At 44.6% G+C, this 16,865-nt stretch overlaps 1 protein-coding gene across 3 annotated transcripts in view; it reads right to left on the bottom strand.

Moving 5' to 3' along the window:
* The window catches only part of CNPY2 (canopy FGF signaling regulator 2), a 119,680-nt gene that overhangs the window by 78,400 nt on the left and 24,415 nt on the right, over positions 1-16,865 (bottom strand). For all 3 annotated transcript variants that reach the window (XM_078686149.1, XM_078686143.1, XM_078686148.1), the window contains one exon: positions 8,385-8,516. In XM_078686149.1, coding sequence (XP_078542275.1) covers positions 8,385-8,484 — 100 coding nt within the window. In that variant the 5' untranslated portion in view covers positions 8,485-8,516. The remainder of the gene's footprint in view (positions 1-8,384; positions 8,517-16,865) is intronic.

Raw genomic sequence — 16,865 nt, 5'->3', positions numbered from 1 at the left:
AAGTACTTCACCTGTGACTGTTTGGCGTCAGGTTGCTGAAGTGCACAAACGTGTGTGCAATTTAGACTATAATAGGCACATTGGTGGTGCTGATAGAGTAGGTCAGAGGTTTGAACCTTACACTGCTCTTCATAAGGCTTACATTTGGTATAAGAAGTTGACTATCTGTCTTTTCTACGTAGCAACCTTCAATGCTTTTATTGTATTTAAGGATTGTTCTCCAGAGTTAAGGATAACATTTATTAAGTTTCAGGAGTCGGTGATAGGCAGCCTTGTTGTAGTGGAATAGGCAAGTGTTCCTAGAGTAGGAGGAGTTGGAGTGGTGGAGGATGTGGCTAGATTGCCACTTTGCTGATCACATTCTCCCCACGCCCCAAAAAAGACTTTCCCAGTAGGAGATGCAGAGTCTCTATGTAAAGAGATGCACGGAAGGAAACTCTTATATAGTGCCCGAGTGTCCTTCTAAAACTGCGCTGTTTGTGCCTGCCTGTTTTAGAATGAACCACACGCAAAATAATTTTTGGAGCATCCGCGAGTGTAAAAGTGAACTGCCTGGTCAGTATAGTTTTATACTTTTTTGTTCAGTTTCAAGATTGGCATTAGTGCGATGTTTTGAGTTAGAGCTTTGTGTTTTCTTTGTTGTGAAAAACTAAATGTGAAAAACTAAAATGTGAAGGCCATGTGCGCGGACCGCCGCTTGGCTGGCGGTGCGCGCGGACCGCCGCTTGGCTGGCGGTGCGCGCGGACCGCCGCTTGGCTGGCGGTGTGCGCGGACCGCCACTTGGCTGGCGGTGTGCGAGTAGTGACTTGCTGCTGGTCACTTCACACACTGGTAGCCAAATGCCAGTCCACACACTCCATCAGCCGGTGGAGCTGCTGTATCAGGCATGTGGGTGTATGAAAGTGATGGGCCCTTGAAAGACCCCGTCTGTTGATGTGAGTGTTGTAATGTGCTGGGCCTGTGGTTGGCGGTGTGAATGGTTTTGTGTGTGTCGCGTATGAAAGGTGTGTGAATAGACTGTAAAGCGGTTGGGGTCTTGACGCTGCTTTTTACAGCTCACGAGCTGCGAGTCACTGGTTCAGGGTTTTGAACTTTAAATTAATAACAGTGCATTTTATTTTTGTGACATTGCTTCTTAATAATATTTTATATATTTAAGCACCACTCACCCTCGTGCCAAATCCAGCCAGTATGTGTGTGTACATGCTTGTGCGGTAATATTTGTCTTTTCTGTCTTTCTTTGCCAGAGAGTACATAGTCTCTAGAGAAAATCTACCAACTGAAGAGATTTTCATAAACTAAACACCCAGGGGGTACAGATAGGTGTGTCTCTCTTGTGGATCCCAACAGGTTTTCTTACCCACAATGCCCTGCAAACCTCAAAATGTGAATAAAGTCACACCTTTTCCTTGAATTACTGTGCCATAATCTTCCAGAATCAGAAAACCTCCACAAATGTTTTACCACCCAATATTTCCCAGGTCTTATGATAAAAATGCTGCCTCATTTGTGTGGGTGAGCCAAGCACCTGCGATAGGGAAGGGCCCAAACTATATTGTGGGAATGTATCTATCAGAAAACGACCTGGTTTTGCAAGGGGGATTATCTGCATTTTTCGTCCCAGGTTTGACTGCCAAAAATGAGTTTGGTTTGGTTACTAACGGCGGAGGTTTGCAGGGGATTTTGGGTAACAGAACCTAGTGAGAGCCACACAAGTCAAACCATCCTGGATTCCCCTGGGTGTGTAGTTTTCAAATATTTCTCAGTCCCCTTCAGGGGAATCCACAAACCCTGGGGACCTTTAGAATCCCCAGGATGTTGGAAGAAAAGAACGCACATTTGGCATAGATGCCTTATTTGGACATAAAGTTACGGGGCCCAAGCGCGAACTACTACAAATAGCCCAAAAAAAGGCTTAGCACGCAGGGGATGTCAACTTTAAACATGAACATGTAAAATGGTGGTGTTCAATGCCTGGGGCCTATGTAGCCGCACAACAAGCGTGCCCGGACAACCGACCAGTAAAGGAGTTAAGAAACAGCATATCTTGCCCACCCCACACATTCATGCATGGCTTTGGAACTCCCCATCTCCTCTTTCACTCACACTCGAGCATCACCTTTCACTACATGCTATTGGTGATTAAGCATTTTCTGCACCCACCATCAGCAACATGTGCCTTGACGATGGCCACCTGAAGATATTTTGACACGCAATGTCAGAGTTGAAAAGGCATGGGGAAGCAAATGGGTATTCATAAGACATCAGTGTAGGGGCTGGGATACAGGGAGAAGGAAAGGATAAGTGTAGGAAGCTAGCTCTGTATATGGTATACCACTAAGTGGTTATATCGTGCATAGAGTCCAGAGATTCCAAAAGAAGTGTACAGGGCTAAATCTAAACCCAAAGTGCTCTATTTGAGGTAGGGTGGGCGAGAAGCTTAAGGCCTAACACAGGAGTGTAAGGCATTGTTATGCATACAGTGACTAATAAATGACAACTCAAAAAGGAGATTCACACCAATTTTAGAAAAAACTGCTTTTTTCAAGATTTTAAGACCAAGTTGTTCGCAAAAAATTAAGTACTTTTTCAGGAAAAATACTTTGCAGTTTCACAGGTAAGTACACAATTTACTAATCCAGTCTTTGGGTGTTAAGGTTAGCACCGGGCAAGGTTCAACTTGGGACCAAAGGTGCACCGATAGGGGTGGCCAGGTGCAGAGGTCACAGGTGTGGTCGGACGCCCAATGTAAACCAATGGAGAGGGGGCGTGAATGAAGATGAGCTGCTCGCAGGCGAGTAAAGGGGTGTCAAGGATTGATCTCCTGCGTTTAAGCTAAGCACAGTGGGTGCCACAAGGCAACACCAGACTTACATCCACAGTGACACAGGAGCGGCAGGGTGAAGAGTGCCAACACAGCATTGGGTATCCAATACTTTTCAAATGAGGGGATCGGTTTTGAGCAAAGGCTCAGACCAGGAGTCCAGACAAAGGAAATGCACAGTTGCCCAGGTAAGTATAGATGCTAGAGGACATAGGGACACTGATGGTCGAGGTCCCCAAGGCCCAGGGGCTTCGGGTGCAGGAGTGTCCCTAGGCGCCGGAAACTCTAACCAGGCAGGTCGCGGTCAGGGGGGGTCTTCAAGCTGAGGAGTCCAGCAGGGGGTTAGCCCACGGTGGACTTGGGCTCAGAAGAGCTGGGGAACCTGCGCACGACAGGTGGGCCACTAGGACCTGGGCCTTGGAGTTGAGTGCAAAGGTGGGTTCAGCGAAGAGTTCGGAGTTGCTTAGGGCATAGTTCTTTTTTTTTTTGCAGATGTTTTTTTCTGGACCGGTACACTGTCCACGGGAGATTAGGAATCTTTCTTGAAGGTAAGCAGACAGGGTTCTGGAGGTCGCTGGTCCGCGGGAAGGGTCGCTCTTCTTTAGCGCGATCTTTAAGGCCTGCAGAGAAGCCGGTGGGGCTGGGGCCAAGTCAGTTGGTGTCTTCAGTCTTCGCTGCTGCACGGTCCTTCGCAGGTTGTTGAAGTCTGATTTCAGGGTCTGGGGGAGTCACCTAAACACTAGTTTTAGGGGCGTTACTGGAGAGTAACAGGTAGGGACCAATGGGTTCCTTACCTGGGGTGTCCACAACCACTATTATGCCACCCTCATGGTAGGGGGCATAACCATAGCCCCGATTGACTAAGTCCCACTAACTTAAAGATTGTGGGCACTGAAAAGTGTACTTTACTTCGCCCCCTGCACCTGAGGGGTGGTGCTGGCGAAGGGAGGCACACCTCCTTTTCTTCCTAAGTTTTCCCGTAAAAAGTGGGGGGTTAATCAGGGGAGGTCATTTGCTGCCAGCAGCAGAGGCTAGGGTTGCATTACAAAGGCGGCAGGCCTTTGAAGCTTCCCTCTCAAGCACTGTGCAAATTCTGGGGGAGGAGAAGTGACATCTCCGACCAGTATGTGTTTTGTTTCTATCCTCGGAGAGAAGAGGTTCTCGTCCGAGGGGTCCAGACACATGTCTGGTGGTAGCAGGATGCCTAAAGTCAGTAAGAGACCACACCAGGGTTGGTAGGTTTTTAGGGGCCACCTCTGATATGCCCTCTGAGTACCCTTTTTAATAAACCCAACACTGGCACCAGTGTGGGTTTATTAAAAGGAGTGACTTGGTACCAAACACTCCTGGGTTCAGTGAAGCCTCATGGTGCTGGGGAGCTCTAGTTGTCGAGTTTCCAGTCCATGTACTCTTTATGGCTTCCCTGGCACTTACAATATTGAATAATAGACTTCAATATTGTTGGGGCATATCTGCTCATGCTTGTAATGCCTGCTAGAGGGGTTACTTACCTATACCGTAGGCGGTTGGCATGGCACACAGGTAGTGTGCAAATGTTGACTGTCACTTTTCACTGCACCAAGGCATACAAGCTGCAGTGGCAGGTGCATGGCATTGGTGAGCAGTCCCTAGGGGGCCTCCTTCAGTTCCCATGCCCAAGGTACCATTTACTAGGGACTTAGAGAGGACTGAAGTTGCCAATCGTGGTCCAGTTTTAGGGAATAAACACTGGCACAGGGACCCTGGCTGACAGGGATCCTGGCTGACAGGGACCCTGCACACTACAATAGAAAACAATGTTCCAGACAAAAAGTGGGATCGAATGTCAAAAGATGCACTCTCACAATAAGCAACAGATTTTAGACTGAAAATTAATGTTCGAAGTTAATGCCTGAAACGCAATTCAAATGTTCCCATTCCCTACCATTTTTAGCTCTCGGACCGACGGCTAACTTGCCAGCCGGAAGTCGGAGAATTAATGTCTTTCAGTGAGTGCTTAAACCCGCCTCTCTCCTGGTCTCTCCTCCATTGGCTGGCTTCCTAAACGGAGGCCAGCCATTGGAGGAGAGAGGCGTCCCTCGAAAGAAGCTCCGTCTCTTTCAGATTCGGGGGCGTGTTTGTGCTGTTGTTTCCACTTTTAAGCCACGCCCCCGAATCCGAAAATTCTTCTGAGTTGCGGCCGCCATTTTGTTTCCTGCCTGCCGGCTGTTCTCTCTCCCCTTTCTTTCTCCCAGCCTGCGCAGTTCCCCTCCTCAGCCACCCTTCTCCCCCAGCTCCACTTGTGCTCGCCCCGCGCTGCCTTTCCCCAGTTAGCCGGTCTCTCTTCACCAAGGCTCCGGCTGCCCTCCCTCGCCAGCTGAGACGCACGAGTACAGCGCGGGCTCCCTCGCCTCATGAAGCGGCGTCCTACGGCAGCGCTGGCTGCCCTCCTCCCCCGCCCTGCGCTCTCCCTCCTCCCGTTCCGAGCTCCAGGCGTCGGAGGCACAAACTCGGGCTTCCTCGTTCTTGTCTTGTTTTCTTTGTCGCTTCACATTGAAAAAAAATCCACAGGACGGTCGCGTGCACCCCCCCATGCGCTCTTCAGAACAAGGCGTGACAGCGGGATTGGTGGTTTGTTGCACCAGTTGTTAATTCCACAGATAGCTCGGCTCTAGATTAACACACGCATCTCCCCCAGCCCCAAAATGAAAGAATGCCCCGTTATCGGACCAGCACACATGGTTCATCTGTTCGCTGTAGCAATAGCGCACGCGCCTGTCTCTTTTCTTCAGTATTCTTTCTGTAGGCGCCGGTATGGTGGTTTTCGAGGCTGTGTAAGATGTGCAGCTAACTATAATCCACAGTCAGCTTCCACAGTATGTTTGCACGCCAAAGGGGCAGTTCCCGTCTATTAGAGTTCATCGACTGCAAAAAGACTGTGGTGAGACGCTTATCACTCGGGGTTTCTTTTGGAATGTGCACTTCCATCGAGGCATGCGGGTTATTAAAGAGTTAGACAATTTCCGTCACTTTGTCCGAGTAGCTGCCCCTCTTTCCCCCACCGTACACACACTGGACCTCTGTAGGGTCGGAGAACTCAGCCACCCACCCCACCCTTGTAAAATAGCCCATCACCAGTGCGCCAGTGTACAATAGTTGTTGGCAGTCCCTTTCGTCCGCCCAAGTGTTTTTGTAGGTTCTTCGTTGCCGTTTTGTTTCACTCCTCCCCACATACAATTTCGGCTGAAGATGCGCTGCAAAGTACCAACAATAAACGCACAATTCAGATCCATCGGACGCTTCAGCGCTGTTCCACATGGAGCCGCGCTGATCGGCATGCATGACACACAATGTCCCGTTTACAAGGTGTAGTAGGCAGGCTAATTTGGGCTTTCCCATGAATCTAAATTGTGGCATGGCAGCACAGCATAGGGGCTTTGACTGACTTCACAGAGTACGGCGTAAGGAGAGGGCTCGAAAAACAGAGGCTGCTATGTTTCGAAAAGGTACATCTTTTAATCAACCAACCACACAAAGATTAGCATCAAGAATTGAAGTAGTTTTATTTGGCAGTAAATGCATGGAAGCAGCAGCCCCGCGCAAACTACAAATACCCCTTACAGCTATAAACGGGGCAATCTTAGCTTACATCACCTGTTTGTAGTTTCCTCTGCACTGGTGTTTGTAAATGTTTCAGCACATCATTTTAAGTAGTTTAAAGTAACTAATGTCTTAATTATTTTTTATTTACTTTGTCCTTTCATTTTTTTATTTCACCGTTACTCATTCTTTACTTATCTCCTCAACCATTTCCCCAATTATAATTGCCCCAAAACGAGCTAATAGTTACAAGTAAGAGACCGTATCAGTTCTCTCATGAAGTTATTTCTGGCTGGAATTTACCAGCAGCCTTGGACCTGATCCATGAGTGACGCACTCTAAAGTGACGGCAAGGTAGAGGGACGTGTCCTTCGGTGCATTATGGAACACGTGTGATAAATACAATCTGTTGTTTTCCTTTTCTGTTTGCTGTGGTGCTACTCCCTTCTAACTGGCCCCTGCTTACATTAAGGACGTGTTTTCTATGACTCCTAGGGCGCCAATAGAAAGGAGGCACCGCGTAGCTCCTAGAAGATAACATCTGTCCTGATTGCCAAGGAAGAGGGCGTCAAAGCGTTGCTTCAGCAAAGGGCAACAAGGGTGTGAGTGCCAGGTCTGACATCTGTGAGGCTTGCGTGTCCGCCTAACTCTGGTAAGGGGCCAAAAGGAGACCAATTTATTTTACATTTTCACAGAGCACAGTATTTTAACTGTCTCACTTCACGTTGTGCCATGATATTTTAGGGTAATGTCTAATCAGGTTGAGAATTAGCACCAATCCTTTGAAGGCTGCCCACTTCCTTTCACAGTCACATGGTCATAGGATTTTACTTTCTGTAAAGTCACTGTGTTAAAGTGTGAGTGGTGTCACTTTCTGTGATGTTATATTATGTGATAATATCAATGCCACTGAGGCCTAGATCTCAATCCCCATGCCCTTGTGAAAGGCTCTGAGGTAGACAGAAGTCAGTGGAAAGACGAGAAGAAGAAGCAGGGACACACCTAGTGAATCAGCACTGTGCTTGTCTTCGCGCCCATCACAGTCATTGGAATGCCTTCTAGAGCCAGTTTTGCACATGTACACCTTTGTCAGTTCAAACTCAGACACGCAACACAAATTGTGCAAAGAATGACTTTTTTGGATTAGGCCAATTGGAAAATGCCTTTATTTGCAAAATATGTGCACCCAATATATCATTCTACAGGGAGATTTGCCTTTCTTATTACCTCACCGTTAACTTCTTTAACCTGTAATTAGTGATCAAAAACCAGAGAACTGTACTTCCCATACATTAGCAAGATTTTATTTCAGCATTCACCACAGGTAATAGTAGTGTGATTTAAAAGCAGAAACTTACAGTACAAACATAACATCACTCTCACGTGTGTGTGTGTGTGTGGGGGGCTGTGTGTGTGTGCATGTGTGATGGGGGGGCTCTGTGTGCGTGTGTGTGGGGGGGCTCTGTGTGCGTGTGTGGGGGGCTCTGTGGGTGGGGGGGCTCTGTGTGTGTGGGGGGGGCTCTGTGTGTGTGTGTGGGGGGCTCTGTGTGTGTGTGTGTGTGGGGGGCTCTATGTGTTCGTGGGGCTCTGTGTGTTCGTGGGGCTCTGTGTGTTCGTGGGGCTCTGTGTGTTCGTGGGGCTCTGTGTGTTCGTGGGGCTGTGTGTGTGTGTGGGTGGCTTTGAGTGTGTGTAAATGCAATAGGTCATGCATTTGCGAGCGATTAACCTATTGGCATTGTAAATGACAATGCCATTTATTTAACGATTAAGCTATTAGCAATGTAAATGACAATGCCATTATTTAAGATGTAAAAAAAAAAAAAAAAAAAAAAAGTAATGCGCAATGCCAATAGCTCTACCTTTAATAATGCCGAGACCATTGCATTGTAAATGCTTGTTAGGTCTTGCATGCAGATGGCTTTTAGTTTTAGGCAAGAAGGCAAAGCAGATTATCTCCTACCAAATCAGATTATCTCCTACCTCCACAATGCAGGTCCTGGCCTCTCCTAGCAGATGTGCCCGTCAGAAGAGAGGCCAGGAGGAAACCTAAGTAGAAAATAGAGCTCTCTCTGAGGTGCATCTTCCTCCCGAAAACAAAGCAGCTGCTACAACCTGTGAAATAAACAGAACAGCGTCAACAGAAGTCCAACACACCACTACCTTCACCTCAAACCCTTCATAATCAAATAAGAGGTGGTATACCCTTGCTGAAAGGGGAATACAGTTAAATAGATGTAGTAGTGTAGACCAACATGGGATTTACACTTATGGGTACAAAATTCAGGTGTTCCAAACCTTTCACCCTAAAATATGAAAAAGGGTATATAGGACGATGCCCACTGTAAGGTATTACGAGGTGATCGTCTGAGGGTAAATATGCAAGAAAACGTGGAACAGGAAGGCATGTGTGAAATGAAGGTTCACATAGAGCTGATATCATGCAATGTGGGGTCCCCTTAATGTTGTATGGGTAATGTAGTACATGCATTTATGTTGTACCAAATTTCCTCAAGTGAAACTTATACACACTGCATCCAAAAAGAAAACAAAACTTACATTAAGAACAATATGGAAAAAACTGTTTCAGGGAACTAGAAATCTGCTAAAACAAGACAACCAATGTAGTACTGCCCTTATTGTTAATGAACACGGAGAAATCCATGCTCTAGAGCACTGCTTACCAACCTTTTTTTAATCTGGACCCAATTTTTAGAAAGACAAACTTTTGCGACTCTACTACCTTCAATGGAAATGAGGTAGGGCCATTTTTTAATGTAACTAAAGCATTATGTGGTAGCACACATTTACAGACAGCACATTTTCCATTTAAATGGCTACTAAATTTCCAAAGAGACAGTTTTACTGATAAAACTATATAGCACACATGATCCTCACCTGCTAGATGAGACTCCTCACAGGTATGAAACTCCTGTGGCAGGGCACCTGGTTACACCAAGTGGTCGGCCTTGTGAGGTTCTTTCAAGGGGACCGCATTGGCATTAGCTACTTAGGTGACATTCGTTAAGAGGGGCTCCTGATGTCCTTTCAAGAACTGCAGGAACAATATAGCTCATCACGTGCACAGTTTTCTGTTACTTACAGGTAGGTCAAGCTCTTTTAACTCATATCCCAGCAGACATACAGATCCCCAAATACAGCCCCCTTGAAGCAAAGCTTCTGATGGGCCGCCTATGCAAGGGAGCGATTTCTACGATTTATCGGCCCCTGACAGTCAATGCCCCAGATCTCATCTTGCATCTACACAATAAGTATGAAATGGAGGACAAGGGCTGGGGAGATGCTAGTATCTCCCCACAGAAACTAGCTATTTCGTCTAGATTACAGATAGTACAAGTCACCCATCTTCACGCTACCTACTTAGCTCCATGCCAATTGCAGTGGATGGGTGGGGGAGAGCAGATTGGTTGTAAACATTGCCAATCCCCAATTGCTGATTTCTTTCATATGGCATGGTCCTGCCCGCGCTTAACGCCTTTCTGGGAAGGAGTGACGCAGGACATCTCTGCAGTCCTGTATCATAATAATGAGTTGGCCCCACAGGAAAGCGTTGTCGGGACTATTGGAGGGGACTGGGGAATCCTGTGCCGAGAAGATATTCATTGGGGTGGTGTACCTGGTGGCCAAGAGGGACATTATTCGCTGATGGAAGCGCCCGGTGGCCCCCTCTATTGGAAAAGTGGCAGAGGGGCCTCGACTGGTGTGTGCGCAAAGAACGACCCATCTATGAGGCCCATGGTTGCCCTCGAAAACACAAACAAATGGGGAGGGTGGTGTGCTCACTATGGACTGCCTCTAGAAAGATAATTTGGTTGGGGGGAAAAAAAATCGCTGGTGCCCAATGATTAAACCCAGAGAAATGTTTTATTTTATTGTACTTGTTCATATATGTGGATGCAGTTGTGTATTACCAAATTCAATAAAATGTGGTTATAAAAAAACCTATATAGCATACAAATGATGGGTGGAAATTGGATTTCTGTGAACATGAGTATCACGTGGCTTCATCTAGTAAAGTATTGTTTTGTTGTGATCGTATTAATCTCCGTTTCCAGCATACTTCAGAATTACAAAAAAAATGTGTTACATTTTTGCTTTCCTACCTGCTGAATATATGCAGTTATTTCTAGGTATTTACATTTTGAATGTTGTTTATAAAAATTTAAAAAAACCTTGAGCGCCATTCCTTCAACTTTCCCTTTACTCCAGCAAGATTGTCACACAATTTCTTTAACAGCTCTTTTTACTTTGCAGTCAGAGAAAGAAAAGTCAACACCAAACTATTAAAATAAGCAGCAATTGTCAGAAAACATTGCCTGACATTTGACCACTGTCTTTGAAGCACTGACAAATGTGACAAAATAAACAGAGAATTTAAAGGTATCCTTATTTATTGCTCAGTTCCTGACCCCACCAAAAATCAACTCACGACTTGCCAGTGGGGTGAGACCCACAGATTAGAAAACACAGATCTAGAGGGAAAAAATGAGCAGACCAACTCTGTAGCTCTCACTCTAGGTCAAACTTAAACACTTTACACCAAGACATTCAGCCGCACACATTTTACTCAATCACTCATGAAAGCACCCAGAAAAGACCAAGGAATGTGCATAATAATATTACCACCAACAAAACACCCAAGGGTGAATTCCAGTACTCAAGTGCACGATGGAAGTTAGGCAGAAGACCTCAGACCAGACCACCCTGAGTTGTACCAGAGAAACCATTAACAATTTATCCATGGACTAGATGAACCAGCAGCTCACTTGACCCAATCCCCGCCTATCAGACAAAACCAAAGGACTCAGCCACCCCTTATCTCAAGCTTACCAGTTACAACTGTGAATAGCTCATCCAATCCAGGTATTTTATTTGAACTCTGGGATTTGGAGTCCTGGTTTAGAATGGATTAAACTGAGGTGCAAACCATAGCATACAATGAAACAAGCATTTGAAATGCAATTGGTCCCGTATTGGCGAGATTTTGAGCTATTGGCATTATAAATAACAGGCATTGTCATTTACATGTTTTGAAAACCCGCAAGTAGTGTATAAACACACACTGTACTTAAAGTAGGTGCTTACGAGAAGCAAGGCTGGCAGTAAAAGAGGTGCAGTTACTGCCAGAATTGCTTCTCGTAAGCAAGCACAAAGTACGTGTTTTACGCACCACTTGCAGCTTTTCAAAACATATAAAGAAAAGACATTGGGGCATATGTAGGTAGCCGTTTGCGATTTGCAAACGCCGAAATTCGGCGTTTGCGAATCGCAAACGGCGTTTTAATATGTAGGTGCCACTTAGCAAAATAAGGAATCGCAAAAATTGCGATTCCTTATTGTGCATAGCATTTAAGGAATCGCAATTTTGCGATTCCTTAAATGCTATGTAGGGGTGCTTTAAAAAATGCGATTTTTGCATAAGGAATCGCAAAATACCACCTACTTCAAAGTAGATGGTATTTTGCGATTTCCTTCAAAAATGAATTTTTGCAAAAAATTCAAAGTGCTATGTGGCGCACAGACATGCCCTTAGGGCATGTATGTGCACCACATGTACTTACAGGCACATTCCAGGGTGCAACAGGTGTCCTTTGGACACCCTGGCACCCTTAGAATTGCGACTCTCAACTTGCGATTTTCACACAGAAAATCGCAATTTGAGAATGTATCCCCATTCATTCCTATGGGCCTTTTGGCCCATAGGAATGAATGGGACACTCATTCCTTAATTGCGATTCGCAATTTGCTAATCGCAAATAAGGAATGTTAAAGATTCGCAAAACAATTGCGACTTTTTACCTACATTCCATTTTGCTATTCTCAAATATCGATTCCTTAAAAATCGCTATTTGGGAATCGCAAATTGAAAATTACCTTGTCATTTCCAATAGCTCAGACTTTCGCAAATGCATTGTTCTGTCTATCAATCAATCAGTAGACTTGTAGAGTGCTTCTGGTCACCCGTGAGGGTATACAGGCACTGAGGGTGCGCAGCAGAGAGCATTTGTGACTACATGTCGAGTGCCTAAGCTCACCAGTGACTGACAAGGCACTCAGTAATAAGCCAGGCCTATCTATGCGATGGCAGGTAATGACCGGTACTCCGCCCATTTCAATGCACATCACGGTCTTCCACCCTGCCTGCTCTCCAGCTACAACTAGATTTCCTTGTATTATTGCTCTATTTGTGGTTTCCCGCTATACTATTTTGTTCTAGTGCGGTTTGTGTTGTTGTGTTTGGTTCCAATGAATAATGTCACGGTGATGTTTTGTTTTCTAATTGGCATCAGACTATTTTTGAGGAGCGTGACCAGTTTATTTTAGTATTTTTCTTTGCATTGCGAACTTTGGGGTGTTACACGAGAGTTGCTGTGGCCCTTTAAACTATCGAGTCATTCGCATTTCAACTCTATTTACAAATAACGTATCTGCAGACAGGTTATCTGTGTTTGTTCTTATCCACCGCATATCCCGTGAATATCGGCTTCTGATATTGTACACTGAGGACATGGTCAGCTTCTGTTCTCCCTGAGCACATTGGTGTCTTATACCCTGTCCTGTGTCTCCACGGTGCATATCTGTGCGAGACACACTAAATGTTTTGCCCAAGATCGGGTATTTGATGTCGTCCCTATGTGCGCTATGAATATCAGCATCTAATATCATCCCTATGGGCACTGTGAATGTTGGTGTTGGATATGGTCTATGTGCACTGAATATTGGTGTCTATCGTCCCTATGTGCACTGTAAATATTGGCGTCTGATATCATCCCTATGCGCACTGTAAATGTTGGTGTCTGATATTGTACGTGTGCACTGGGAATGTTGGGGTCGGATATGGTCTGTGTGCACTGAATATTTGTCTCTATCATCCCAATGCGCACTGTGAATGGTGGTGTCGGATATCATCCCAATGCACACTGTTAATGTTGGAGTATGATATAGTCTGTGTGCAGTGTGAATGGTAGCGTCTGATTATATATATATATATATATATATATATATATATATATATATATATATATATATATATATATATATATATATATGTGTTCCACCAAAATGCGCTCGCGGAATAGATGCACGGCTTCCTGGCCGTGGAAAGGAGCACCGCTCTGCTCGCAGATACGCCACTACGACGCAGAGATGCCTTGGTTTAAGAACGAGTCTTTCTCCTAAGGCACGACATCCCGAATGTAAGACTGGCCAACCTACCCTGTTCTCCTTACCTACTAAAGGATCAAATTGGACATTTTCTCTAATACACGAGCTTGCAACCTACTAAAGGAATATGTAAATAGGCGCTCACCTATGGACTACAAATACCATCATGCCTGATGGTGCATAACGCTAAGCCCCACCCACTGAGGGCGGTGTTTATACTGAAATATAGGTGAAACGTGAAAGTGAGCCTCAAGCGTGCTCGTGTGTTTGTCCCCTGAGGAAGAAGCGGAGTTGCTTTGAAACGCGTTGGGAATCAGAAGTATAACTGGAGAAAGGGCACTTTGGCTGTCTCAAGGCAAGTAAGCTGGATAGCGGGGATGTCAAGAGTGACCTTTCAGAGCGCGAGCGCATTTTGGTGGAACATATATATATATATATATATATATATATATATATATATATATATATATATATATATCTAAGCTCCAAGCATCCACAAACGGTAAGTCTGTATAGAAAGCAGCACACGCAGGGGGTGATTCCTCAAAAGATTTTAATGGGGAACCTCACAGCATACGACGCGTTTCGCCAGAGGGCTTCGTCAAGTAATGCAAAGAGCCAAGGCGCTCAACTCATTTTTAAAAACAAACAAGGGTGCATCCACATGATTGTTGAAAAGCAAAGAAGGACAACATTTGTGGCATCAAATGGATCAGCCATCTTTGAATGGTAAACTCAGGCATGTGCGCATGTATAAACACATAAAGAAAACCATCGTTTCTAAATATATGTACACATATATACATTATTTACATGAGATTCAACATAAATATGCATAGAATAACATGTGACATCTCGCCCGAAAATGGGCATAAACATTCCCTCCAAAAGCCTTCAATGCAAAGTGATGATCATGGGAAGCATAGAAGGACTATAAATGAGGCGACAAATGGGTCGGCCATCTTAAGATGTTAAACCCAAGCCTGTGTGCATGTATAAACGTAAACACAAGCACTCATTTCTATATGTATGTACAAAATTTTGTTTACATGAAACCCAACACAAATGTGCTAGCAAAAACCTGAGATATCTAGCCCGCAGATGGGCATAAATAATAATCCCTTAAGCCTTCAATACACAATACCGCCCTGAATGGGCAAAACACAGGAAAGCAGTGATAAAGGTACCATTGATCAGAGTACCTAACAATGGCGCAGTGTTAAAAATCCTCATGAAATTAATCATAAAAATACATTCATTCTGCAATGACATGACATGTGACAAATTCATAAATATCATTCCCCACATTGGGCTATGTATCAACTGCTACTCCTGTTAAGAAAATATATCGAGTGGATGCACCCACAAATACCAAAATCAAATATTATCTACAAATATCTAAAACCAGAGTTACTGACATGAAAAGAGACCTAAAGAGAAACTATTTACATATGAGAAAATGTCCAGATACAAAAAGAATCACAAGCAGAGCAGACATGATTAACCCAAATGAACCGAAAGTTCTTCATGCATATTAAGGCCATTGGGGTACTTGCTCTGTAGATCAATGATATATCTGGACTCAAGTCTCCGCAGTTTTTGTAAACGATCGCCCCCCCTAATGCTAGCTGCTACACTGTCGAGACAGATGTAAGTTAACAGATCCCTGTTACTCTTATGTTTTTTCTCGAAGTGCCTCGCTACGGGGTATGTGACATCCTTTTTAGCTATTGCACGCATGTGCTCTAATATCCTTAGCTTCACAGCATTGGTGGTACTGCCAATGTAATTTAAGCCGCATGGCAGGTGAGACAGTAGATTACATATGCAGTAGAGCACGTCAGGAACTTCATTATCTTTTTGGGTGTAGAAAGACCTGGCACCTTATAAGCAAGCGTCCGCTTGCTATGTTTGCAGGCCTTACACCGGCCACATGGATAGAAGCCATTCAGGACAGGGAGTTTCGATTTTTTCTCAGGAGCAATATAATGACTTGAGACCAACTGGTCTCTGAGAGATCTCGCCTTCCTGAAAGTTACAAGGGGATTACTGGGTAACTCAGCCTTGATGATGTTGTCTGACATAAGAATATTCCAATTCTTTTTGAGTATCTTTTTAATTTGCCCAGCATTACTGGAAAAAGTGGTAATCAGACGAAATGCACCGTTTTTGGTTTTGGCAGTTTTTTTCGTCTCCAACAGTGATTTCCTCTGCATCTTATTGGCTCTATCAAAAGCACTGCTGAGCACTTTTTCACTATAACCCCTTACCCTGAATCTCTGAAGACTAGCAGCCGCTGCCTTCTTAAAATCATCAGGATTAGAATTATTACGCCTTAGCCTCAAAAGTTCCCCGTACGGTATACTTTCGACCAATTGGCGTGGATGGCTACTAGTGGCAAACAGGGTGGAATTACCTGCCGTCTCTTTTCTGAATAATTTGGTTTGCACCATACCCATGTCATCAATATACACTGTCAGATCTAAATAATTGACAGAGCTCCTACTGATATGCCCTGTGAATTTTAAATTCATATCATTGTTGTTTAGCATATCTATGAACACATAGGCAGATTCTACAGGACTGTCAAGAATAACAAACAAGTCATCAATATAACGATGCCAACTAATAATTCTATTTTCCCACTCCGGATCAATTACTTTCCAGGTGGCCTGTTCTTCCCATCTACCTACAAACAGGTTGGCAAAGCTGGGAGCCGAGCACGCTCCCATGGCGACTCCTGAGATCTGCCTGTAAAGCTGGTTGCTGAAAAGAAAGATGTTATTTTTCAAGCTGAAATTCATGAAGTCAAGTAACATCTTATTGTGTTCATAATAACAAATAGGACGTTTATCTAGAAAGCTCGCCATAGATCTTAAACCGTCCTCATGTGATATACATGTGTATAAACTGGCGATGTCCAGTACCATCATGCAATAAGTCTCTTTCCAAACAATAGTATTGATGAGAGTCAAAAAGTGTTTGGTATCTCTAAGATACGAAGGCAATGACGTGACCAAGGGGGAGAGGAACGAATCCACAAAAATTGAGAGGTTTTCCGTAAGACTGCCGTTGGAGGCAACTATGGGCCTTCCTGGTGGGTTACATAAGTCTTTGTGTACCTTAGGCAGGTAGTAAAAGGTGGGGATGACAGGGCTAAGGCAACGCAGAAACAAATATTCATCTGTGCTGAGCATATTACTGTTGTACCATTTGGTTATCATTTCATGGTACTCACCCACACTTCGGTTGTAATCAGTCTCACCCACCTTGATGTAG

Source organism: Lissotriton helveticus, chromosome 1_1 (genome assembly GCF_964261635.1).
Source record: "Lissotriton helveticus chromosome 1_1, aLisHel1.1, whole genome shotgun sequence".
Lineage (NCBI taxonomy): Eukaryota > Metazoa > Chordata > Amphibia > Caudata > Salamandridae > Lissotriton > Lissotriton helveticus.
The sequence above is the reverse complement of the archived record's forward strand: the minus strand, read 5'-3'. Positions and strand labels throughout refer to the sequence as shown.